We start from the raw sequence: 25,740 nt of genomic DNA, 5'->3' as shown, positions 1-25,740 counted from the left end.
TTTTTGGAAGTTTTGCATTTGGTGAGCTAATAAAATATTAAAACTCAGTCGAATCAGTATTTTGTGTACAGTTATTTAATTATGTCATCCAGTATCGTGGACTCATTATCTAAAATCAATATCTCTGATCTCCGTAATTATTTATGTGGTGAAATTCTGTGTAAATGTCCGTCTAGTTTCTTTGAAGTCGCCGCTGAAACTGCTCTCTCCGCGGAAGCTTTGCGTTTATAGACCTAATAAAATATTTCAAATAAGTAAATATTTTGTGTCTAATTATTTACTTATGTTGAAAGTAGCCGTGTAATAAGCAGAATAATGTACATCCTCCAGCCGGTTGTTATCTCAGAATAAACCCCCTTCAGGGGGTGTGTGTGTGTGTGTGTGTGTGTGTGTGTGTATCTCAGAATAAACCCCCTTCAGGGGTGTGTGTGTGTGTGTGTGTGTGTGTGTGTTATCTCAGAATAAACCCCCATCAGGTGTGTGTGTGTGTGTGTGTGTGTGTGTGTTATCTCAGAATAAACTCCCTTCAGGCTGATGGAAGACCCTCTCATTCCTCATCACCCTGTCGGGGTTTATTCTGAGATAACACACACACACACACACACACACACACACACACACACACCCTGTCGGGGGTTTATTCTGAGATAACACACACACACACACACACACACACACACACACACACACCTGAAGGGGGTTTATTCTGAGATAACACACACACACACACACACCTGATGGGGGTTTATTCTGAGATAACACACACACACACCCGAAGGGGGTTTATTCTGAGATAATACACACACACACACACACACACACACCCACACCCGAAGGGGGTTTATTCTGAGATAACACACACACACACACACACACACACACACCCTGTCGGGGGTTTATTCTGAGATAACACACACACACACACACACACACACACACACACACACACACACACACACACACACACACACACACACCTGAAGGGGGTTTATTCTGAGATAACACACACACACACACACACACACACACACACACACACACACACACACACACCTGATGGGGGTTTATTCTGAGATAACACACACACACACCCGAAGGGGGTTTATTCTGAGATAATACACACACACACACACACACACACACCCACACCCGAAGGGGGTTTATTCTGAGATAATACACACACACACACACACACACACACACACACCCGAAGGGGGTTTATTCTGAGATAACAACCGGCTGGATGTACATTATCCCTTATTTAAACAGTATATCAGCAACTTCCTCCAGTCAGCGAAAGATGAGCTCTGATAAACGTCACTGTTTCCAGTCTCTGAATCCAGTGCATACTCACACTCACCCAGCGCCTGCGAGGCCGAACGCCATGAAACCACATCAGGTCTTTAAGCTGTAGCTGATGCTTCGGTCAGTCTGTGCATCTCATGGGTGGACGAAAAGCAGGACAAGCTCTCGGCTCACGCTGACCTTTGACCCCGCAGTGATTGGGCTACTTTAAAAAACACATGCTGATGATCGTGGTCAGCTCTCACTCATGAGCATTCCCGCAGATAAGAAGAGCTGATGGTCTTTGAACTTCTGCTGTGCAGAACAGAGTTCACACACACACACACACACACACACACACACACACACAGCTGTCGCAGGTAGGGCTGCTTTCAGTTAATACTCTGTATATTACATTTGAAGTTTTGAGACTGTTGATACACACTGAACAGAATATTCATGGCATTGTTGGTAGGTTGATGACTGATGCAATACCAATAATTTCTCATATATTTAAGCGTTAGGGAAATATAAGCAATACAAGCAAGGGAAATACAATAACTATTAAACCAAAGAGTTAAATTCATCAATGTTGACTGTGACTATACTGACCTAGAATACTGAATTATATAAAATGTTAAATGACAGATGAATTAATTTAATAGTAATTCTTCTTATTATAATCACCATTAATTGCTTTGATCACTTTTTTTTTTACTTTGTTTTGTGTGACTAAAATGCTACACATTTGTTATGCAAGAAAACGTTTAGCAGAACATGACGAATGTCGAGGGGAAAAGCAATCGGAACAATTACGGGTTTATAATATTGGAAAATGACTGTGTTCATTATGATATTGCACAACAGAACTGACAGAATGAAAGGTTTAATTAATTTGGCCTAAATGATTCATCAATCCGACTGTTAATCACACCCTTTACGGGCTGTTAATGATTCTCTAAACTATCGGCTCGACTAACAGCATTGCATCAGAAAGCACTCGCTGAGTCTTATTGATTTATTTGCTTTGCTTTTAATTGTCAGTGAAATCCTTTTTTTTCCTCATTGTGAGGTATTGTGATTTTAATGAGTTGATCTGTAGATGTTGGAGACTTCATAGGCTTTATTTCAGTAAATAAAGATTTTACTGTAGCTAATACTGTAATCAGACTGCTAATATTTGGTTTCTTTGAGAGAGCAGCGACAGAAAAAGGCATTTACACACACAAAACATTGCGTAATAGTGAAGTGCACTGAGAGCAGACGTCTGTGCGCATGAACACTCGAGCTGGAAAACGTCACTGAAGTTGGTGAATGAAGTTTAAAAGATCAACACATCTTTCTTAACAGCTCTGTTCAGTAAAGGTAAGAGCAGAACACTTTCTGACTGATTTTATTTTGTAAATTTTTTTTGTAAAATTTAAAATTTGCTGTCATTTCACAAACTAGTTTCCGTACTGGTTGTGTGTCATTGCAAAAACATTTAATCATGCAAAACCTGCAAAATGACATGTCACTTCATCACAATTAACATGTCATCTCAATTCAAATCATATTTAACCCTGAAATCAAAAGAAGAATCTGATAACATTTGCTTTTGAGTATTGTGAAAAGCCCAATAAAATAGGATTTTTTTTAAATTAATTATATTTTGCATTTAAAATGTTCTAAAAAAGACCATTTAGAATAACTGAGACTTTTTTCATAGTGAAATTACTTCATGACACATTTATAAAAATAATAATTCATACACAAATCTTTAATGTCATGAAAATAATGTCAAAATGCAAAACATTAAATAACCATAAAAGGCTTTATTTTCTTAAAGCAAAATATTATATCTAATTTTTCTTCTGAATTTGAATTTGGGGTCAAATATGACCTGGATATATTTCATGGAAGCTTGTTTCTGCCAAGGAGTAAAAAATAAAAAAGGGTAATTGCCTTTTTATTTCACAATTCTGACGCTATTTCTCGCAATTCCAAGTTTATAACTCACAATTCTGAGGGGAAAAAGGTCACAATTACCTTTTTTAATTTTTAATTCTGTGCCGGAAACAAACTTCCATGAATATCAAATCTGACGCGAGTAAAATACTATTTTTATTCTGTAAAAGGAAGGCCAGGGAAATATTCAGTAGTGGTTTTATGTGGTGATATAATATCAGCCAGGCGGACTAATCAAATAAATATGTAAACGAAATATTCTTTTATATCTAATTTGCCACCAAAACACAATATTATGGTTATATTGGCACTGAAACCCTTACTTGTCAGTTATTAAGGAGGAAATGGTCCATCGACACGCTGAGATCCGCTTCTCTATTTGAGTGTTTTCAGAGTTGTTTTTGGGATGTTTACACACCGTTCCTCTTCACAATGCGGTCCTAAAGATTAGCCTGACAGTGCAGAAGAGACTGAGGAATCACGTTCACATGCTTCCTAAACCACACACACACACTATTAATAGACTCCAGCTTTGTTTTGATTGGTGTTTTAGTTCACGCTTCATTGTATTCCCGCAGAATGAGCGCAAATGATGTGTGTCAGTTCTTAGTTATGTTTCCCAGAGGTTTCTCCTATTCAGGAGAAACAATTGAGACATTACTGAGATCTCTTTCCTATGGGCCAGAACACTTGTCTGTGAAACATGTCGTATCTTGCAGTGAAAAGTATTTTATCGAGATGCGTGACTTACAGATGCAGTCAGACGAGAATCTGAGGGCTGTTGTTGGGTGGAGGACTTTAATGATTGTGGATTCAGGGGTTATAAATAGTAAAAGGGCACTAAGGACAGTCGTTTACTCGCATATCTTCGTGGCTTTAAAAGTTTATTAGTGGTGTTTGCTAAGACAAAGATTACTATTACTCACTCTTAGAGTCAGTGATTTGACAAAACCTCTAATTCTAACTTGTCCTGCTTAAATATTTAAACATTTCACAGATTCTGCAAGGTGTATGTGAATATGTAGGTGTATATATATATACACTCACCTAAAGGATTATTAGGAACACCATACTAATACTGTGTTTGACCCCCTTTCGCCTTCAGAACTGCCTTAATTCTACGTGGCATTGATTCAACAAGGTGCTGAAAGCATTCTTTAGAAATGTTGGCCCATATTGATAGGATAGCATCTTGCAGTTGATGGAGATTTGTGGGATGCACATCCAGGGCACGAAGCTCCCGTTCCACCACATCCCAAAGATGCTCTATTGGGTTGAGATCTGGTGACTGTGGGGGCCATTTTAGTACAGTGAACTCATTGTCATGTTCAAGAAACCAATTTGAAATGATTCGAGCTTTGTGACATGGTGCATTATCCTGCTGGAAGGAGCCATCAGAGGATGGGTACATGGTGGTCATAAAGGGATGGACATGGTCAGACACAATGCTCAGGTAGGCCGTGGCATTTAAACCATGCCCAATTGGCACTAAGGGGCCTAAAGTGTGCCAAGAAAACATCCCCCACACCATTACACCACCACCACCAGCCTGCACAGTGGTAACAAGGCATGATGGATCCATGTTCTCATTCTGTTTACGCCAAATTCTGACTCTACCATCTGAATGTCTCAACAGAAATCGAGACTCATCAGACCAGGCAACATTTTCCCAGTCTTCAACTGTCCAATTTTGGTGAGCTCGTGCAAATTGTAGCCTCTTTTTCCTATTTGTAGTGGAGATGAGTGGTACCCGGTGGGGTCTTCTGCTGTTGTAGCCCATCCGCCTCAAGGTTGTGTGTGTTGTGGCTTCACAAATGCTTTGCTGCATACCTCGGTTGTAATGAGTGGTTATTTCAGTCAAAGTTGCTCTTCTATCAGCTTGAATCAGTCGGCCCATTCTCCTCTGACCTCTAGCATCAACAAGGCATTTTCGCCCACAGGACTGCCGCATACTGGATGTTTTTCCCTTTTCACACATTCTTTGTAAACCCTAGAAATGGTTGTGCGTGAAAATCCCAGTAACTGAGCAGATTGTGAAATACTCAGACCGGCCCGTCTGGCACCAACAACCATGCCACGCTCAAAATTGCTTAAATCACCTTTCTTTCCCATTCTGACATTCAGTTTGGAGTTCAGGAGATTGTCTTGACCAGGACCACACCCCTAAATGCATTGAAGCAACTGCCATGTGATTGGTTGATTAGATAATTGCATTAATGAGAAATTGAACAGGTGTTCCTAATAATCCTTTAGGTGAGTGTATATATATATTAATCTAATTTAGAGGGATTGTACTCTAATTAAGAGGGGTCGTATGCATGTTGTTTTTTTATCTAGTGCTGTCCTGAAGGCTCCAACATTCACTGATGCATTAGGAACCAGGGGAGTGAAAACTTTTTGAATTTGAAGCTCAAGGTAAATTGTATTAATTTGTCTTCCGGGAAACATGCAAGTATCTTCTGTAGATTCCGAAGGGCAGTACTAAATAAAAAAAATAAATAAATAAAAAAAGATATTTGAACAAAAAAATAAAAATGCCCCCCCCCACCCCACTTAATGCATTGTGTTTCCTTCCGGCGCATCAGTGAATGTTTGCAGCTTTTGTAATATTTGCGCATGAGTACCTCAGTTGTCCTTATTGTGAAAAGATTGATCTCAAAATCATACACTCACTGCTAGAAAGGGTTAAAATATGCAAAATATGCAGAAAAACGAAGAATTATCAGGACCTGGAGGATTTTCCTGAAGAACAGAGCTCAGTTCAGGACAAACAAGGGACTCAAGAACAACCATCACAAAACAAGAAGAAAAAAAAAAAAGGCAAAAAAGTGTCCCTTTCACCAGTGATCCCTCTTATCTTGTTAAAAGAATTAACATTTTGCAGATTATAGCCAATGAAAACTTTTGACCAAGACTGTATAAATACACTATACGGACTTGCTACTGCTAACAGGCACTCAGACACACTGCTGTGAGCATGTAAGATCCGCAGCAGATCCAGGCAGGAGGAGCTGGGGAGGCGGAGGGGTTCAGAGGAACTCTAAGAGCTGCTACACGACTAGCTTACAGCAAACAATTACTGAATCAGACTGTTTAAATGCAGAGCAAGCATCTCATTGGCTGCCGGATCAGAAGAAGCCAATCAGCATGAGCCATACGGTAATGATGTGATTGCATGTAAAGGACCATCATCCTATAAACGCCATCTAGAGTTTCATGACTGAACATCCTCCAGCGTTCGAGACGTGCAGATACAGACACTTAATCTAATGCAGATCTTTACAAGAGCAGACTTTGCACACTTCTAGGAAAGACACGACTCGTTTCATTAGATTCTTTCTCTTATTATATCTCCAGACAGGCTGATTATTAACAGTATGAGCTCAGAGAGATAATAAATAAATCAGCACATACAGGATCTTTACACACGGTGCCGAATGCTAAATACAGTGTAGTGAGAATATTTGACAAATTACTTCTTTGACATGAAAAAAAACAACAACTGTTGAGCTCTGAAAGAGAATGAATGATTCACTCCTTCATTAAATTGCATTACTAAACGACCTGAAAAGACACAGATTGAATGTCAGATTGACGTCCTGAATGTCTTTAAAGCGACACCCTTTCAAATAATGCTGAAAAACACGCCTCGTTTAGGGATAGGGCCAATTAAAATATGCATTATGAGATATGAATTACAATATGAGTAATGCAACCTATCCTTACTCAATTAATGTTGCAAAGCTCTTCAGTTATGAAATGAATGTAATTATTGTAAAGCAGCTTTAAAAATACATTGTTGTCATTTAGATCCAGATCCATTCAGTTCAGTGTTGATTCAAGTCCAACTACAGTCTAGATGTTGCAAAGTTTCTGCATATAAAGTGTCTTAAAACCCCCACATATGCATTTCTGTATAATATATTAATTTGGCCACTAGAGGGCTGCATAACCAAAACATGAATTCATCATGTTGGAGATTCATACACAATTTCATCACACTTTCTGCCATCAAAACTCATGAACATATTCCAGTCTGAACTGAGCTCTATTCATCACTGTACACTTGCATTATGAGCTTTGCTAAAGCCAAAGATCTCCTCAGGAGAAATATCATATTTGGACGCCAATAGTTTAGTTAGAGCTCCCCTCCATCTAAACTCATGCGAAGAAGACAAAATGCAGAAATAATTCTGAATATTTTACCTTTGATTATAAATGTCGTTGCATCGATGATCAAGTCCTCAGATCACTGATGAGTTTTCTTTGATTGATTTGAGTGAAGAGAAACAGCGATAATCATGGCGATGACAGATGGCCTCATGGGATTTGTAGTCTCATGGGGAATTGTAGTTTCATAATCATAAATATTATATTTAAATTTTATCTATAACTATATAACGGAGCATTCACGCTATGAATGCTGATTGGTCAATAGTGTTCTCGTCTAAAATATACCGTCACCATAGCAGCTGAATAAATAATAATAATAAACCTTAATTCATTTGCATATTAACATCAGTTTAATAATAACGAGTGGCCCAAATTAATAATGTAATAATTGATAAATGTTTAATAATTAAGTTGTATTTTTAGTAGGGCTGTCAAAAGATTAATCGCGATTAATCACATCCAAAATAAAAGTTTGTGTTTACATAATATATGTGTGTGTACTGTGTATAATTATTTTCTATATATAAATACACACACATGCATGTATATATTTAAGAAATATTTGCATACATATACTGTATATATTTATATATAATTTATATTATATATAAATATTTTTTATATATATATATAAATTACAAATTTTTCTTAAATATATACAAGCATGTGTGTGTATTGATATATACAAAATAATTATACACAGCACACATATATTATGTAAACACAAACTTTTATTTTGGATGTGATTAATCGCGATTAATCTTTTGACAGCCCTAATTTTTAGTATATTATTTTTTACTAGGCTATTATATTGTTATATTCATACAGTATTTTCACATATCTTTCTCTGCAGGGTGTGGCGGCGCCGCTTGCTGTAATTTACTAGTTTTCCACAGATGGTTTTGCCAAGCTGTATCTCTGCTTGTCAGCTCTTATCTGCAAAAGCATTTCTGTGGGGAAATAATTCTTTGATTGGATTGTTTCCAGCATATAGGCCTACATAACTTATGCGATGTGCTGTTGGCCAAAGCTGCTTTTCACTTGATAAAGCCCATAGATCAGGTCGTATCTCACGTTCTTCACGTTCTCCTCGCCTGTTGGAGAAGTCGTAGCCTGTGTAAAGGGATTTGTTTTTGAAGCCTCTATCTCTGAATGCCTGGTACAGCAGAAGTGGAGAGGTCATGTGTGTGTGAGTGGAACCAGAAGCTCAGGACACACACGTGGGCTGTGAAACCAACACAGTTCATATTAGAGAAAACCTCAGCTGAACTCATGTGGACAAAACACTCACTTCCCATATCGGCACAGTCTCGTGATTAGCTTTGCCCACTTCAGCATTTTTAAGATGCGACCCATAGGTTTCGTTCTTGAGGCCTTGCATATCCACTGACTGACATAGTCAGTTTTCATATCCAGTGTCATGCATAATCATTTTACAATACAAGAAGCGGTAAGAAGTCGCATCTTACGCCACTGGCACGTCGGGCCGTCATTGGCATGTGTCACTAAACCTTGTGAAATGCATCATGAGAACTGGCATGCATCAGAAGTGTGATGCCGGCTCTTCAGTGCAGAGATGAAGGATATTAAACAGGATGTGTCGAAACTTTCAATATTTGTGAAATATTGAGAACCATTAACCACATATTAAATTACAGGCAATGTTTATTTAGATTAATATCTGATTCTGATTACTTGTTTTTGCTTCCGTCTAACACACAGACACACACCTGTGGATCTTCCTCAACTGTTGTGAATGTTGGTGTAACACTTACTTATAATGACACCATGCAAAAATAAAGGTTTACAGTAACAGATGTGACTGTTACTCCGTGCGTTTCCTACTGGTATTACACAGCATACAGATGTGCCACAACCTGACTACAGGTTTGAAAAATATTACCTATTTGTAAATATGTTTTTTTTTTAATCATTAAATTAGGCTATTTATTTAGTATTTTATGTCACAGTTACGTCAGTATAACTGATGAAATTTGTCTGGAAGAGTTACGACATGTTCTGCAACATCTCGACGCAATCCAGCACCACATACCACTACTTAAATAAAAACCAGATGTGCCACTAACTACAGTGTGTGTGTGTGTGTGTGTGTGTGTGTGTGTGTGTTTGTGTGTGTGTGTGTGTGTGCCAATGGCTTCTGTGTGTAATGTTAATACAGCTACTGGCCCTGTGGGGGAATTTAGACACTTATTAGTGTTTTTGTTTTTTATAAATAAATAAATAAACAAATAAACAAATTAAATATACAAATATTATTAAAGGTACACTATGTAATGTTTACACCTCTAGTGGTTAAAAACAAAACTGCATGCACACACACACACACACACACACACACACGGATTGATGATGAAATGACTCATTATTTAAATTTTGTTCATTTTGAAAGAAATGTTACATAGTGTAACTTTAATATAAATATAAAATAATACAATAACTATTCACTCTTTATTTGTTCTGGAAATGTATGCTTTATGCTTCATTGTTGAGAAATTTCCCACTGAATGTCAGTGGTTTAGTTGTTTTGCAGACATGTTTCAGTTGTGTTTGTGTGTGTGTGTGTGTGTGTGGATGTTGCTGGTGCAAACGCTCAGATAAGCCTCAATATCAGTCTTCAAACCCTGCAGCCCCTCATTACATATGCATGAGGGGGGCGGGGTCAGAGGAAGAAGCGCTAGTAAAGTCTCCTGCAGCTGCAGTGTGTGTGTGTGTGTGTGAAGATACTTTAGTGTAAGAGCTGCATTCAGGGTCAGTAAGTTTTTCACTTCACTTTTTTTTAATGCAATTATTTACAGTGATTGTGAAACTTTTGTTATGTATTTTTTGTACTGGTTAGTTAAGATCGAAAGTTATGAAATAACTTTTTTTGAAAGTTTTGTTTAAATGCTTGCATGTGTTTATTATTCTATATATTTTTTATTATGATTCCTTTACTTATAGTGCATTGCAGAGGTTCAATCTAAGGATGAAATATTAGTCAGATTCAATCTCGAAAGTTCAAAAAAGAAAGAAAATAAGAAATTATAGGCCTAGTTTGTATAAGAAAATGAAGCTTGTTGTAATACTATTTCTTTCTTTCTTTGTTTTTAGTTTAGATTTAAACTTGTAAATAACTGAAATGAAAGGTTTTTGAAAATTGAACGTTTTGTCTATATTCTTGAATGATATATGGTATCTATTCATTATTCTATATTTGATTTCATGTAAATGTTGTTATATGCTATATTATACATGTTGTAATTATGATTATACTTACAGTACATTATATTCTTATTTAATCTCATGTTGCTTTAATGAATAGCTATTAGAAAGTGATATTTCTTTAATTGAACGCTTTCTGCACCTTTTCCAGTTTCTTCAGTTTTGTTGTCGTGTATCTGAACATGTCCATGTTCCTTCCAGGTGCTTGAACAATAAAAGCCAGTGTCATTTTCCTGCATCTCGCAGACATGGACCCTCAGGTGCCCAAAGACAAGTGAGTTGAACATCAGTTTTAGGCTAATCTCGCTGTTTATCCCGCCAGTCCTTCTGATGCAAAACCCTAACACAGATAACAAGAACATGCGGGTGATTGTAAAACAAAATGCTGAACCTGTTTACATCTGTTTAAGATTAGCACCAGATGTGCAGCGGCATGTTCTTTAACTCTTTTGTAACTAAATGTTTTGGGCAATCCGTGTTTCCAGTGTTATACTGTAGGGGGCGCTATTACACATGTATTACACATCTACTGAAAGAGTTCAGAATCTCCTGATCGAAACACAGGAGAAGAAGCAGAAACAAGCGATAGAAGCGTTGCTGACACACATGTACAATAACACAATCATCAAACATTAAACAGCATATAAATCAAAACTGCGTGACGTTATATTACTGAATGAAATGTTGAACCCATGAGTGTGTTAATGACTGAAGCTTTGAGGTGTTGATGGACTCGATCTGTGTTTAGATCATCGCTCTGAATCTCATCCGGATGAAGACTTTGACAAAAACACCATTTTCTCCGTTTATTGTTCGAATCTTACTCACATTCAAGTGTTGATAAAATAGAATGCATGAAGCTCGAATACAGTGTTTGGGTCACTTTATTTTGTTACAGTGTAATTATATATTTAAGTACTGAGTAATATTAATTAACTACATGTAGGGAATAGGATTAGGATTTGGTTGAGGGTTAGTTGCATGTAATTATGCATAATTTACTGTTATTACTATGGTAAGTACATGTAACATTATGTAAAATAAAGTGTTACCAATGTTTGTTTACAAGAAAGAAAGAAAAAAACACTGGCAGGGAAGGAGTTAATCTCCTCAAAGTAGCTTCATTATATTCTGTAGTCGCTACGAAACAACATTCACATTTCAACAACAGTGATCTGAGATTCCTGCGTGTCTTGTCGTGGCAGATATAATGGCGTGTGGTGGATTTTCTTCATGCTGGGTTTGGGAACTCTTCTGCCCTGGAACTTCTTCATGACGGCCACAATGGTAACTTCGCACTTGCATCACATAATAAGCTATTTTGCGTGAGAACATGTGAAGTGGTTTGGTTTTCTGCCATGTGGACGACCAGAAATGCTTACTAAGTGTTGCAATACTGCAAAAGAGCCATTCCACCGAAAGGGTGACATTTCTGTCCTCAGGACATTACATGTATAAAAATGCATGGAAATTAACTCTCAAATACATTTTATTATTAAGCACAATGTCCTTCACATTAAGCTAACTACAAATTTAAAATGTATAAATAAAAACATTAGCAATAGCATTTTCTGCATGTCCCCACTCTCTGTCTCTAAACTTTACCATGAAATATAATGATTAAAATCCTTCAGAAATCTTAATTTATTTGTGTTGTTGTGTGACTTTATATACAATCTATGCTTTTTTTCATGAGAAAAAAATATTTGATCTAATATTTTAGATAAACTACATATTTAAGTCGTGTCCCCGGGTTTCCTCTCAGTCCCTCGGTGGAATGGCCCAAAAGCACCTGCACTCTCAAAAACAGACGACACATTTTCTGTTTTAACTGTGTATCCTGTAGTATTTCACCAGTCGTCTGGGAGACCCTGTGAGTGAAGCAAACTTCTCAGTCAACGCGACAGAAGAAGCTCCACGCAGCGTCTTACAGGCCAAGTTTAATAACGTGATGACCCTGTGTGCGATGGTTCCTCTGCTGGCGTTCACCTGCCTCAACTCAGTCCTTCACCAGAGGTGACACACACTCTTCAACACACACTCTTCAACACACACTCTTCAACACACACCCTTCAACACTCACTCTTCAACACACACTCTTCAACACTCACTCTTCAACACACACCCTTCAACACTCACTCTTCAACACACACCCTTCAACACTCACTCTTCAACACTCACTCTTCAACACACACCCTTCAACACTCACTCTTCAACACACACTCTTCAACACTCACTCTTCAACACTCACTAACAGGATCACTGAATTATGGGCAGTGCAGAGCTTCAGCTTTCTAGTGTTAAAGTCTATCTATCTATCTATCTATCTATCTATCTATCTATCTATCTATCTATCTATCTATCTATCTATCTATCTATCTATTCTGCCATCCATCTATCTATCCATTCATCCATCCATCCAAATAAATATTTTATAAGTAAATATTTGATTTTATTTAAATAAATATTTCTATTTATTTCACTATCTTTGTTTGTTTCAATATTTGTATTTATTTAAATTATTTTATTTATTTATTGTCATTTATTTATTGCATTGTGACATTATTTTTTTTAATGTCAATTAAACACAATTTACCATCAAATTCTCAGAGAAACAGTTCTTAAAAATAGGCTTGATTTTCTTTATGGAAAATATATCAAATATAATATATGTAGAAAATATATTTATAATTTTTTTCCTTTTTTTCTTTGTTTTTTTGAGTCATTGCCAGCCAGACATGTCCTTGACCATATCCGTGATCTCCGCCTCTAAACTGAGTTTTGATCCTCCAGGATTCCTCAGAAGATCCGGATCGCAGGGAGTCTGATGGCCATTCTGCTGGTGTTTCTGCTGACCGCCATCCTGGTGAAAGTAGAGCTGGAGCCGCTGCCGTTCTTCATCGTCACCATGATCAAAATCATCTGCATCAACTGTGAGGCTCCTCAACCATTCACACTCACACTCAACACACTCGCTTATTTGTTGGTTATTTAAATCACCATGAAATCTGATATACTGTAGAACAATTAACCTGTGAATATTCCAAAGCCTTCATAATCTTTCACCAAAGTCTAATAACTTGCTCAACCTCTTTTTCACTGTGAAATATGTCATGGAAGCAGAATCCCAGCTACAGTGCTATGCATAAGTTTAGGCACCCATGCTAAAGTTGACTAAAAAGAGGAATAAAAAATCATATTTTGGAAATTGAACTTAATGCCTTAATTTAAAAAATTAGGAAAAATCCAACCTTTAAGGACACCAATTTTCTTTGTGAATGAATAATGTATCGTAAATAAATAAATGTTCTTCCTTAAAATACAGGGTGCATAAGTTTGGACACCCCTATGTTAAATTCCCATAGAGGCAGGCAGATTTTTATTTTTAAGTATTTTTAAAAAAACATTTTTTAGGATACTATGCATCCTGATAAAGTTCCCTTGGCCTTTGGAATTAAAATAGCCCCACATCATCACAGAGCCTTCACCATACCTAGAGATTGGCATGGTTTTTATTTCAGTTAGCCTAATAGCTAGTTTGATTTGCATTGAGAGCAATGCAAATCAAACTAGCTATTAGGCTAACTGAAATACAGTAAAACCATGCCAATCTCAAGGTATGGTGAAGGCTATGTGATGATGTGGGGCTATTTTAATTCCAAAGGCCAAGGGAACTTTATCAGGATGCATAGTATCCTAAAAAATGTTTTTTTAAAAATACTTAAAAATAAAAATCTGCCTGCCTCTATGGGAATTTAACATAGGGGTGTCCAAACTTATGCACCCTGTATTTTAAGGAAGAACATTTATTTATTTACGATACATTATTCATTCACAAAGAAAATTGGTGTCTTTAAAGGTTGGATTTTTCCAATTTTTTTTAATTAAGGCATTAAGTTCAATTTCCAAAAGATGATTTTTTATTCCTCTTTTTAGTCAACTTTAGTATGGGTGCCTAAACTTATGCATAGCACTGTAACTTGCGTAGATCTGACTCTGTGAGACTATAGTTTGAATGAATTCTTTCGTTGCATGACACACACTAACATTACAGCACAGAACGGCTCTTTCAGCATATTATCCTCCTGAACATTGTATAAGCATTCTTTTGTTTCATGTGTCATTGAACAGATTAGAGATAAGCCTTTTGGGTGTAAACGTCACATGCTTTTGATTTTCTCGGAAAAAACACCCGAGTTTGAGGCCTACCTAACATTTTTTCTCTGAATGTGTCCGAGAATATTCAAATGTAACATTCCAAAAATGGAATGTTGATCAAATGGAATGTGTCCTTAGCATTCACATAACCAAGAAAAAAAAGTTTTTAGATTTTTTTTTTATTACGTTTCGAATGTTCATAGAACATTAATGGGAACATTATCAAAATGTTCTAAGAGTATATTTTTGTTAGCAGGATGAGTTGTGAATGTCTTGTTTTCTTGATTGTGTAATTTGAAGGCGTGAAAAACCACGTCATGTTGTTGAGCTCAATGTTTCTGCCTTTAATTAATACTTTGTTTAAATTAATACATTTTTAGCTAACTGTGATTTTGTACATGTACATTTCTGAAATACATAACTTAGACAGTTTCCTCTGATAACACTCTAAATTGTAATGTAAAGCTGCTTTGAGATGATGTGTATTGTGAAAAGCGCTATACAAATAATTGTGAATTGAATTGAATTGTTCCCAGCGTTCGGAGCCGTCCTGCAGGGAAGTCTCTTCGGGATGGCCGGCCTCCTCCCGGCTTCATACACAACACCCATCATGAGCGGACAAGGACTCGCAGGAACCTTCGCCGCGTTCTCCATGATCTGTGCCATCGCCAGTGAGTCACAGAACAGCATTTCAGTCTGTAAAAACAAGCACAACTAATGCATCTGCGGCGCAAGACGCTTTACAACTCAAATAACACATTATTTTATTGAAGAATATATATACTTCACATTTTCCGCCATAATCAACAGATTTTATATTTTAGGGAAACGGTAACACTTTACAATAAGATTCATTATGTATTAACTAACATGAACTAACAAAGAGTAATACATGTGTTACTGTATTAGTTAATCTTTGTTAATGTTAGTTAATAAAAATACAGATGTTTGTTCATGTTAGTTCACAGTGCATTAACTAATGTTGACAAATACAACCTTTGATTTTAATAATGTATTAGTTAATGTTGAAATTAATATTAACTAGGATTAGGAGTAGATAGGAGTGCCTTAAATAGCCATTACTATAACAGATGCATTCAAGATTGAACTTCCCTTTAACTGAGTGATGTAAAACATGCATGTAAAGCTGGTTGTGTCCCTCAGGTGGTTCTGCTATACAGGACAGTGCGTTTGGATACTTCATCACAGCGTGTGCCGTCATCGCTCTCGCAATCGCATCATACGTTGCCCTTCCTAAACTGGTAAATCTGAGCGTCTGAATGCGTTGATTTAAAGCTGGAAACGTTCACAACATGTGCGCTGTTTCTCTTCTGTAGGCGTTTTTCCAGTATTATCAGGAGAGTCAGCAGAACAATCCAGCGGAGGATGAAGACAACAAGATGGATCTGCTGAAGAAAGGTGACGTCAACTACTGTAATCCAGATCAGATGTTGCTGCAAAACATGTGTGAAAATTATTAAAGGGGTGGTTGATTATGATTTGACTTTTCTAACTTTAGTTAGTGTGTAATGTTGCTGTTTGAGCATAAACAACATCTGCAAAGTTACAACTCTCAAAGTTCAAAGCAAAGGGAGATATTTGCTTTTAAAGAAATCGCTTTTTAAGGACTACAACAAACGGCTGGTAGAGACTACACCACATTCCTCCCGGGTTAGTGACATCACCAACCCTAGAATTTACATAAACCCCGCCCCCTGAACACGATTTATAGATTATCATGACAGAATATGCTAATCAATGAGTAGAAGATAACTACACATCAGCTTCATAAATTCATCAACTAATCGTTCAGAAATGTCCTGTTGCTTCTACATGTTGTCACTTCTTCTTGAGTCTCTCCATCATTGTCTGACTCCGGTTTGAACACAAAAGGCTAAAAGTTTTAGAAATTTTCAGGACAGAGATGTTGAAGCTCCGCCCCCTGTGCCGGGAGCAGCAGCTCATTTGCATTTAAAGGGACAGACACAAAAACTGTGACAATTTTAACATGCTATATACAAATATCTGTGGGGTATTTTGAGGTAAAACTTCACATACACACTCTGGGGACATCTGAGACTTATTTTACATCTTGTGAAAAGGGCATTATACCACCCCTTTAAGTCAAACATTGATTTGAATTGTACTTGTAGATCAGCGGCAGCAAAGCGATGGAGATGACGACAAACAAACACCTTCCATGTTAAGCATCTTTAAGAAGGTAAACGCACAGATGTACAGTAGCAACACTTAAAACACATTAGCAAATGCATATGCATAAATATTTCTGTCTCCAGATCTGGGTCATGGCCGTCTCGGTGTGTTTTGCCTTCACGGTCACTATCGGCACGTTCCCTGCGGTCACTGCGGATGTGAAATCGAGCATCGCTGGAGGAGGAGTGTGGGGTGAGTGTGTGAGATACACTCGAGATCAACGCTTCTCAACTGATGATCGTCACTGAAGCCCGTCTACACCACAGGACAAAAACAGCATGCTTCGGGAAATCACAATTATGACATAAAAAGTCAACATTACGAGATAAAAGTCAATTATGGCATACTAAGTCAACATTACAAGATAAAAGTAAATTAGGACATACTAAGTCATAATTATGATGCATAATCATTATTTATAAAAAAAAAATGTCACAGTCATCATGAGATTAAAAAGGTGAAATTATGACAACATTATGAGATAAAAAGTCAAAATTATGACATACTAAAACTATGAGATAAATTGGAATAAGATAAAAAAAGTTGATTGTGACATACAATTGATTATGACATACTGTCATTATGAGATGAAAAGGGTGAATTTGACATAAAAGACAAAATTATCATCATGAGATAAAAAACCAATGACATACCAAGTAAATTTAGTCATAATGTCACATTTTATTGACAAAGTCAATTATGACATACTAAGTCATAATTATGAGATAAAAAGTAAAAATTGACACTAAAATTGAGATGATTTGAATATACTGTCATAATTGTGACATACTAAGTCAAAACTAAAAAGTAAAAATTCTGACAAATCTTTATGAGATTAAAAAGGTGAAATTATGAGATGATAAGTCATAATTTTGACATTGTATCTCATATTTAGGATTCACCAAAGCATGATTTGTTTGTCTCGTGTGGCAGGAATGGGCTTCTGTAGATCATGTGTCTGATAATGTTTAGACGGCAGGGAAAAACAAATGCAAATAACCATAATGTGCTGAATTATGCCGGAAAATAATGAAATCTTAGAAACCAAACATAATTCTAAAAGACGTTTATGCAGTTCAGGAGAATATTAATACATTTCCACATCTGATTTAATGAAGCGCTACATGCCGACTGAATTCCCTCTCTTTAGAGATGTACTTCATCCCAGTGTCTTGTTTCCTGTTCTTCAACGTGTTTGACTGGGCCGGTCGCAGTCTGACCGCACTGTGTATGTGGGTGAGAAACATTCATGCATCTTTACTGCATCTTAAACAGAATCTTACATTTATGCATCAGATCAAATGCTGTACAAACATCTTTTTATCAAATGTTTTGATGGCAAAGTGTGTTTCTGCATCCTTTTCTTCAGTATAAAGACACCCGTTTTGATATTTTCCATCTAATCTCATTTTAAACTGTGACTAAAGCATTCAAATATTATTTTGTTGATGCATGGTTCATCCTGCAAGTGTTTTTTACTGTGACTGAAGTGAACATTAAATCACACAATGTTCACAAAAGGTGGGAGGATTTACGTACAGTAATAAATACAGATGACTGGATGGATATTAGTTTGTGCAATGAAATTGAATGCATGGGTTTGATGCACATGTGTTTCTGTTTCTTATGTTCACCTCTCTCTCTCTCTCTGTGTCTGTGTCTCTCGCTCAGCCTGGTAAAGACAGTAAGCTGCTGCCGGGTCTGATATTGGCGCGTGCGTTATTCGTCCCGCTCTTCATGCTGTGTAACGTCCAGCCTCGTGCCAATCTGCCCGTCTACTTCACACACGACGGCTGGTACATCGCCTTCATGATCCTCTTTGCCTTTTCCAATGGATATCTGGCCAGTCTGTGCATGTGCTTCGGACCCAAGTGAGTCGATCCTCATTTATCAGGACACGTGCACCTGAAATAACACGTAATGCAACACTTTAGGACATTAGTAGTACTTTATTTTACAGTGTCCTTGTTACACATTACTATGATCATAAATTGTACTTAATTACATGCAACTAAACCTAACCCTAACCTACATGTAGTTCATTATTATTACTCAGTACTTAAATGAATACGGACACCTTAAAATAAAGTGTAACTAAAAATCTTAATTTCAATATTTATCAATTCAGTAATAAAAGCAATCTACTTATATTATATAATGGAGCTACCATGAACTAACGACGAAGAGTTTTATTTTTATTAACAAACACTGACATGGTTTAATAAACACTGTAACAAATGTATCGCTCATTGTTAGTTAATGCATTAACTAATGGGACTTTATTTGTAAAGTGTAATTAAGTTATAATTAAACCAGTGGTTCTCAAACTTATCCATTACTTGTCCATAAATTAAAATAAAGAAATAAAACAATGAGATTTGAGAATAGAAAAATGTATATTCGTTAAGAAAATGTCCATGGCGTTTTAAGATTGTATGAATTTCCATAACTTCTTCCAGGTCTAGAAATCACACTTTTAAAATCCAGATTTTCTATGGGGTTGAATTAAAATTATAAATGACTTGAATTTTAGTTTTCTTAGCTCATTTTAAATCAAATGAGGCGCCTCGCTTCATTGAGAACTGTGTTTGATTCAATCATCATTTACAAATCACATTTAAACTCAGCATGAAACTGAAGTTGCGAACATCTTTTCTTCACTATATTGTGTGGTATATCCGAGTCAAACAAGAACAAGAACAAATGTGGGCAGGGCTTGATTCGGATGGTTGTGGTTTTCTATTGGCTGATCTCATGTGACTGACAGGTTGCCCCGCCCACATTATCAGAGAAGAAAAGAGATGCTGCAAGAGGAACTTATTCTGATTCAAGATTATTAACACAATAACGATGTGCACTTATAAATCATTTCGAATAAAAACAGCAAAATTCAGTTAATCCAACAATCTCCGAATAGACGCAGTCACCTCTGAGCGGATTTCTTGTGTTTGTCTCAGGAAAGTGGACCCGAGCGAGGCGGAGACCGCCGGAGCGATCATGGCCTTCTTCCTGTCTCTCGGCCTCGCGCTCGGAGCGTCTCTGTCGTTCCTGTTCCGCGCGCTCGTCTGAAGACACACACCGATCCAGCGTTCCAGCGCTTCACATACGGGATCAGCCAAAGCCGGACCTGATCCTCAGCGGAACAGATCCCTCTGGATGAGACTCTCACACTCTCACTGCACATTATATAAAGAACTTAAAGCTGACGCTACCGTTCAAAGGGGGAGAAATGAATGCTTTTATTCAAGGACACATTAAATTGCTCAAAAGTGACAGGAATGACATTTATAATGTTACAAAGATTCGATTTCAAATAAACGCTGTTCTTTTAAACTTTCCATTCATCAAAGAATCCTGAAAAACTAAATATATCACAATCAGAAATGCTGCTTTGCATCACTGGAATAAATTACTATTTATAATATATTCAAATAGAGAACTGCCATTTTAATTTGTAATAATATTTTAACTGTTTTTACTGTATTTTTTGGTCAGATAAATGCAGTCTTGATGAGCAGGAGAGACTCGTTCATACACCTTTGAACGGTAGTGTATATTAGTATTACTACTATTGTTATTGTTTAAGAATATCGTTGTTTTAACACATTTTAAATGAATAGTATTTCTTCAAATTGATTGCAAGTTTTTTTTTCACATCTTCCTTTGCCTTTATTTACTACATTTAAGATGAAACCGTGTCATTTTTATAGTATTCAAATACCTTTGTTTTTTTCTTTATAGAAGTATATATATAAGGCACATATTGTATTGTAGCCATTTTTAATAATCAGATGAAGGTGAAATGCATTATATTATAGTATTTAACATGTATAAAAACATCAATGTGAAGTTTTAAAGTTTTAAGCGCATACGATCAAACCAGCTCTACCTCGTACTATAATAAATCATTTTTTCCCTCTACACTACATTATTCTTTGTAAGACGAGACACCAAAGTGGCAAATATTATGCTTTATTATTAATAAAAACGTGTTTGCTTCTACACTGATCTCTATTCTTGTGTTTGTCCTGGTTGCAACAAACCCCTTAAAGTACAGAAAATAAATTCAATAGTTTTGAGCTTAAGATCAAACACAGAATGGGCATTTTATCTATAAACAGTTTCTGTTTCTGAGAGTCAAACAGCCGGATGGATATGAGATTGCAACTGCACTTCTGCTAATCAGGTGTTTGGTGAAGAGACACGTGTCGTCTGAGGTTGAAACCGAATGTTGTAACGTTCATCTCAGACGAAACCTGGCATGCATGTGGTGTCTCTGTCTGTCAGTCAGAAAGTGAAGAAAACCGATGACAGACGCAAGGGGAAGTTACAGTGAAACTCGCAAACGCGTCAATGTCACTGAAGCAACAACTGCTCCAATATTGCATATTTGTGAGAAAGCTCAAGGCAATCTGTAAAACAAGAATGCTGAGATTTCTGTGGAAATGCATGCAAATTAGTGCACATTTATTTAGATAATGCATTTTTTGCATATTCGGTCACACTTTAGTCTCATTCTCATTATTAACTGACTTTTGGCTCCAACTCCTCAAATTTCATTATTAATTGTTAAGTTTAAGTATTGTGTAGGATTAAGGGATATAGAATATGATTATGCAGAATAAGGCATTAATATGTGCTTTATTAAACAGTGAATATCCTAGTAATATGCATGCTAATAAACAACTAGTTAATAGTGAGAATTGGACCCTAAAGTGTTACCGCATATTTTTTTTTCTATTTTTTCAGAAAACTCACTTGTCTTAAAATACAGTGAGTGATTAACTGGGGAAGAATGGTGATTTCTATTAGTTAATGTTTTCACACCATTCACCCGTATCACCTGCAATTAAAAGATAAAACTAAACTATACAAATAGCTAAATATGAAAAATTATGCAAGACTTCACAACTTTAAGTCTAAGGTCTAATTTGATACCGAAAAGACTGATTAACTTGCTGCTTGGTTAAACTAGTTCTTAAAGTTCCCCTGTAGTCAATAATTGTATCCCTTAAAACTCATCTTTGATCACCAAAATGACATATTTAAAAATTCTTCATGCCTTAAAACATCTTGAATGTAACTCGACACCCTTGCCTCATTTAGTATGCGTGGTTCTATGAATATGCAAATGAGCCCCGCCTCCACTCACTCCCTCAGCTCAGAGATCCACTGGTTGACGATCACACGTTGATCTGATTGGTTACAAGGTAGTTTGTGACATCAGAAACACCAGCGATTTCAAAGCGTGTTTTTGAGACTGTCTTTGGTTCACTGCAGTTTTAAGGAGGAAATACTCAGCAATGGAGTCGACTTATTAGCATATTAACAGCATATTAAAAACACCACAGACATATAAACAACATTAAAAGCTTGATTTCCACCACAGGGGGACTTTAAGACACGTGTTTATGCAACAGCAAAAAAGTTTTAGTGAGTGACGCCGCAGCAGCGCCTCCTTCTGACCGACACAACACACAGCAAGTGCACAGAATGAATACCAACTTTTATTGATCAAGAAACTGAAGATGACAAATGCTTCACCATAAGGACAACCTTTAGACAGAAAAAGTTTAAAAGAAATCTCACACGGGTTCTAGAGCAGTTGGTCTACTTCTACAGCAATGAGCAGAACACAAGAACAGAAACGGCTCAAACACACTGTACATCGGCATCAGAACTGTGCTGGGAATCAAGGTTTGTACAAACATCATCCTGTAATTCATTCTTGCATAACGCACAGCTCTGCACTTCAGAACTTCAATGTTTAGCTTATAAAACAAAGTCATGATATATTAAAAATCCATTGAGCGACAGCTAGCTTTAATACATTATACTAGTATCAAATACTTCAACAGGCTGAACATTTGCATCTCCAAACAGTACAATATTACAAAAATACCCGCACCGCTCTTTACTTCACCGCCAAATGCTGAAGAAACCTTCACGTCATTAACTCAATAAGAAGCAGGTGAGGAACCCCTAAAAAACGGGACAGTTCGGAAACGAAGAAATGGCCTTAATTTGGATATACAAATCCAGCTCATGTTCACGTCATCAGAATATTCACACACACACAGATCATCATCGACGATCTCCAAAAACACGGACAGACACAAATTGACGTCAGTATCTCCAGCGTGAAGCTTTCATAGGTTACTCTTTGTGTCTTCATCGATGAGAAACGAAGGAAAACGAGTAAAAAATAAAAAAAGACAGATGACAAAGACACGGATGTAAACATTTTTTTGTCTTTCGGAAAATAAAAGAACACCTGAGGCTGTTCGATTTCACTTCTCACGTTACTTTGCGTCATTTTAGTACCAGTCGATCCAGATAATCGTCCGTGTTCCTGATGCAAACCGCTAACGGATCCATCCAGAGAATACAGTAACAAAACCAAATCTCACTTTCCCGTTCAAATCTGGCACATCAATCTAGAGGAACTATGATCAGCAGCGGGTATGAGGACATCAAAAACTGGAGTAATAATAACAATAATACAGACAGAAGTCTGAATAGATGTCATGATTCATTTCACTCAAGTACTGATTCATTCATGAAGCACCAGCTGATGATTCTCTCAACTGTGTGTTGATTCACACTCGCGCTCGTGTCTCATGAATCATGTTGTTGTGTGTTTCGGTTCGGCGTCCCGTATTAAAGTCTGTCATGTACTGAAAAGGTTTGTACATGTTGTTGACACGCACTTTAATCCCTTCAGGGTCAGTTTGCTGGAAGAAAACGCTCTTATATTGACATACGCCACTCTAAAACATGATTGGCTTCTGTAAACGGCCAATAGAAACCTAGGATTTCAGACGGATTTAAATGCGTTTAGTCGGTTACAAACAAACCCCGAAGATAAGCTGGATAATTCTTCACTTGATTATAATTATGTGTTTTCTCAGCTTGGGGTTTATTGCATGTCTTTTGCGTTATCATTATTTATCTCAGTACTAAAACTGCTTCGTATCGACAGTCAAACGCTACATTTCTCGTAGAATTAGTACTTGGATTAAATCGACCTCGCAAGGTTTAACTACACAACGAGAAAAAGAAAAACGACGTTTCAATGGCGTTCTACTCTCGATTTCTCCGTACAAAAGCAGGCACAGGCCGTCCTTGTTTAAACTATCCAGTCTACAGGAACGCGGTTTCTAAACGAACATTCGATCGCATTCGGTACGCAAACGACTGATTCTCCATCGCTGATCGGCTTCTACGAGGACGAGAACTTCGGTGCTCCGTTGCAGGCATACAAACACATCCATTAAAGGTTGTAAAGGCAAAATTCGCATTTAAAATACCAAAAAAAAAAAAAGGTAAGAATATGGGCCATTCAATGACAACACGGCGCATCTCTGGGAATACTGTACATCGGGAGAAGTTCAGTCAGTCTCGTAGTGTTCTGGCAGAATACTGTACAGTGAACGCAGTCCGTCAAAGCCAACGCGTTTCAAGCCGAATTGTGGCGTTAAATGGGTCGCGATTCCTCTACGCTCTCACTATTGCACGTCTCCTTTGGGAAAACCAGATGAAATCCAATCGTTTAGGCAAAGGACAAGAAAAACAAGCAGCCGACTAGGAATGCTATCGCTGTTAAGGCGAACCATGGGATGCTTCCGAGATAAGAAAGAGGAGAGCTTTCTTTTCACCGTTCCTTTTCCTTTTCCTGAGGCTTATGGGTATGCGAACCAAACTAGGACATATTCATGGACCTTTACGAAAGGGGAAATCCAGGAAGGCTTGGTTCCGATTGGATTTGATTGGGTTTGGACCCTCCAAACGAGCGTTCATGCACATGACGAAGCGTGTTGGCATCGATGTGTGCGAGCGCGTGTGCTTATGTACAGTCTGTGTTCAAGTGTTTTGGCAGATGAGGGTTTCTAAGGTGCTGATGTTTTGAGCCAACAAACATCCGGTAAATTCAGCGTTCGACGGGGACGAAACACTTGTTTTTGCTTCTTCTTTTCTTATGCTGTCATCCTCCCCTCTCTCTCTCTCGCTCTCTCCCGTTACTGGTGGACTTCGTTGGCGATGAGACTGTCCTCTCCGGACTGGAAGTCGGCCTCGTTCAGGCTGTTTCCACCGTTGATCATCTCCTCGTCCTGCGAGGACCCCTGACCGTCGTCCTCTCCGCTGCCTGCGCCGGTCTCGTCGGAGTTTGGGTCCTGCAGGACCTGGGCGATGTACATCTGCTGTGGACGAGGAAAAACAGGCACTGGTCATAAAAAGGTCAATTTGTTTGTCATTAACAATATTTATGGAAAACAGGAAATCATTTAATATAAATTTTGGTAACTGAATCAGACTGTTTAAATGCAGAGCAAGCATCTCAATGGCTGCCGGATCAGCAGAGGCCAATCAGCATGAGCCATATGGTAATGATGTGATTGCATGTAAAGGACCATCATCCTATAAACGCCATCTAGAGTTTCATGACTGAACATCCTCCAGCGTTCGAGACGTGCAGATACAGACACTTAATCTAATGCAGATCTTTACAAGAGCAGACTTTGCACACTTCTAGGAAAGACACGACTCGTTTCATTAGATTCTTTCTCTTATTATATCTCCAGACAGGCTGATTATAAACAGTATGAGCTCAGAGAGATAATAAATAAATCAGCACATACAGGATCTTTACACACGGTGCCGAATGCTAAATACAGTGTAGTGAGAATATTTGCCAAATTACTTCTTTGACATGAAAAAAAACAACAACTGTTGAGCTCTGAA

The 25,740-nt window shown here is 37.4% G+C and overlaps 2 protein-coding genes across 8 annotated transcripts in view; one reads left to right on the top strand and one right to left on the bottom strand.

The window, feature by feature from the left end:
- Positions 1-1,633: 1,633 nt before the first annotated feature.
- Positions 1,634-22,106, top strand: slc29a1b (solute carrier family 29 member 1b). Of its 2 annotated transcripts, XM_079857829.1 has the most exons (14): positions 1,634-1,664; positions 2,486-2,649; positions 10,828-10,900; positions 11,832-11,913; positions 12,473-12,642; positions 13,420-13,559; positions 15,321-15,455; positions 15,949-16,046; positions 16,122-16,203; positions 16,938-17,005; positions 17,082-17,190; positions 18,149-18,234; positions 18,670-18,869; positions 19,956-22,106. In XM_079857829.1, exons 3-14 carry the CDS (start codon positions 10,875-10,877, stop codon positions 20,065-20,067), a joined length of 1,308 nt encoding a protein of 435 aa, XP_079713955.1. In that variant the 5' UTR covers positions 1,634-1,664; positions 2,486-2,649; positions 10,828-10,874; the 3' UTR covers positions 20,068-22,106. The 2 variants fall into 2 exon arrangements, with proteins under 2 accessions (XP_079713955.1, XP_079713954.1); XM_079857828.1 differs by lacking the exons at positions 1,634-1,664; positions 2,486-2,649 and adding an exon at positions 10,087-10,173.
- Positions 22,107-22,483: 377 nt separating this feature from the next.
- Positions 22,484-25,740, bottom strand: part of tmem63bb (transmembrane protein 63Bb) — a 53,505-nt gene continuing 50,248 nt past the window's right edge. For 5 of the 6 annotated variants that reach the window (XM_079857801.1, XM_079857803.1, XM_079857806.1 and 2 more), the window contains one exon: positions 22,484-25,199. In XM_079857801.1, the coding sequence (XP_079713927.1) occupies positions 25,017-25,199 (183 nt within the window). In that variant the 3' untranslated portion in view covers positions 22,484-25,016. The remainder of the gene's footprint in view (positions 25,200-25,740) is intronic. The other variant, XM_079857802.1, reaches the window with a different exon arrangement.

The sequence above is a fragment of the Squalius cephalus genome, assembly GCF_949319135.1.
Source record: "Squalius cephalus genome assembly, chromosome: 22".
NCBI classification, from domain to species: Eukaryota; Metazoa; Chordata; class Actinopteri; order Cypriniformes; family Leuciscidae; genus Squalius; species Squalius cephalus.
Note: the sequence above shows the minus strand (reverse complement) of the source record. Positions and strands in the feature narration are given on the sequence as shown.

Coding starts and splice junctions, on each gene's coding strand:
- slc29a1b (XM_079857829.1), top strand. CDS start 10,875: ATGGACCCTCAGGTGCCCAAAGACAA. Junction 11,914..12,472: donor TCTTCATGACGGCCACAATG/GTAACTTCGCAC, acceptor TGTATCCTGTAG/TATTTCACCAGTCGTCTGGG. Junction 17,191..18,148: donor CGCTGGAGGAGGAGTGTGGG/GTGAGTGTGTGA, acceptor CCCTCTCTTTAG/AGATGTACTTCATCCCAGTG.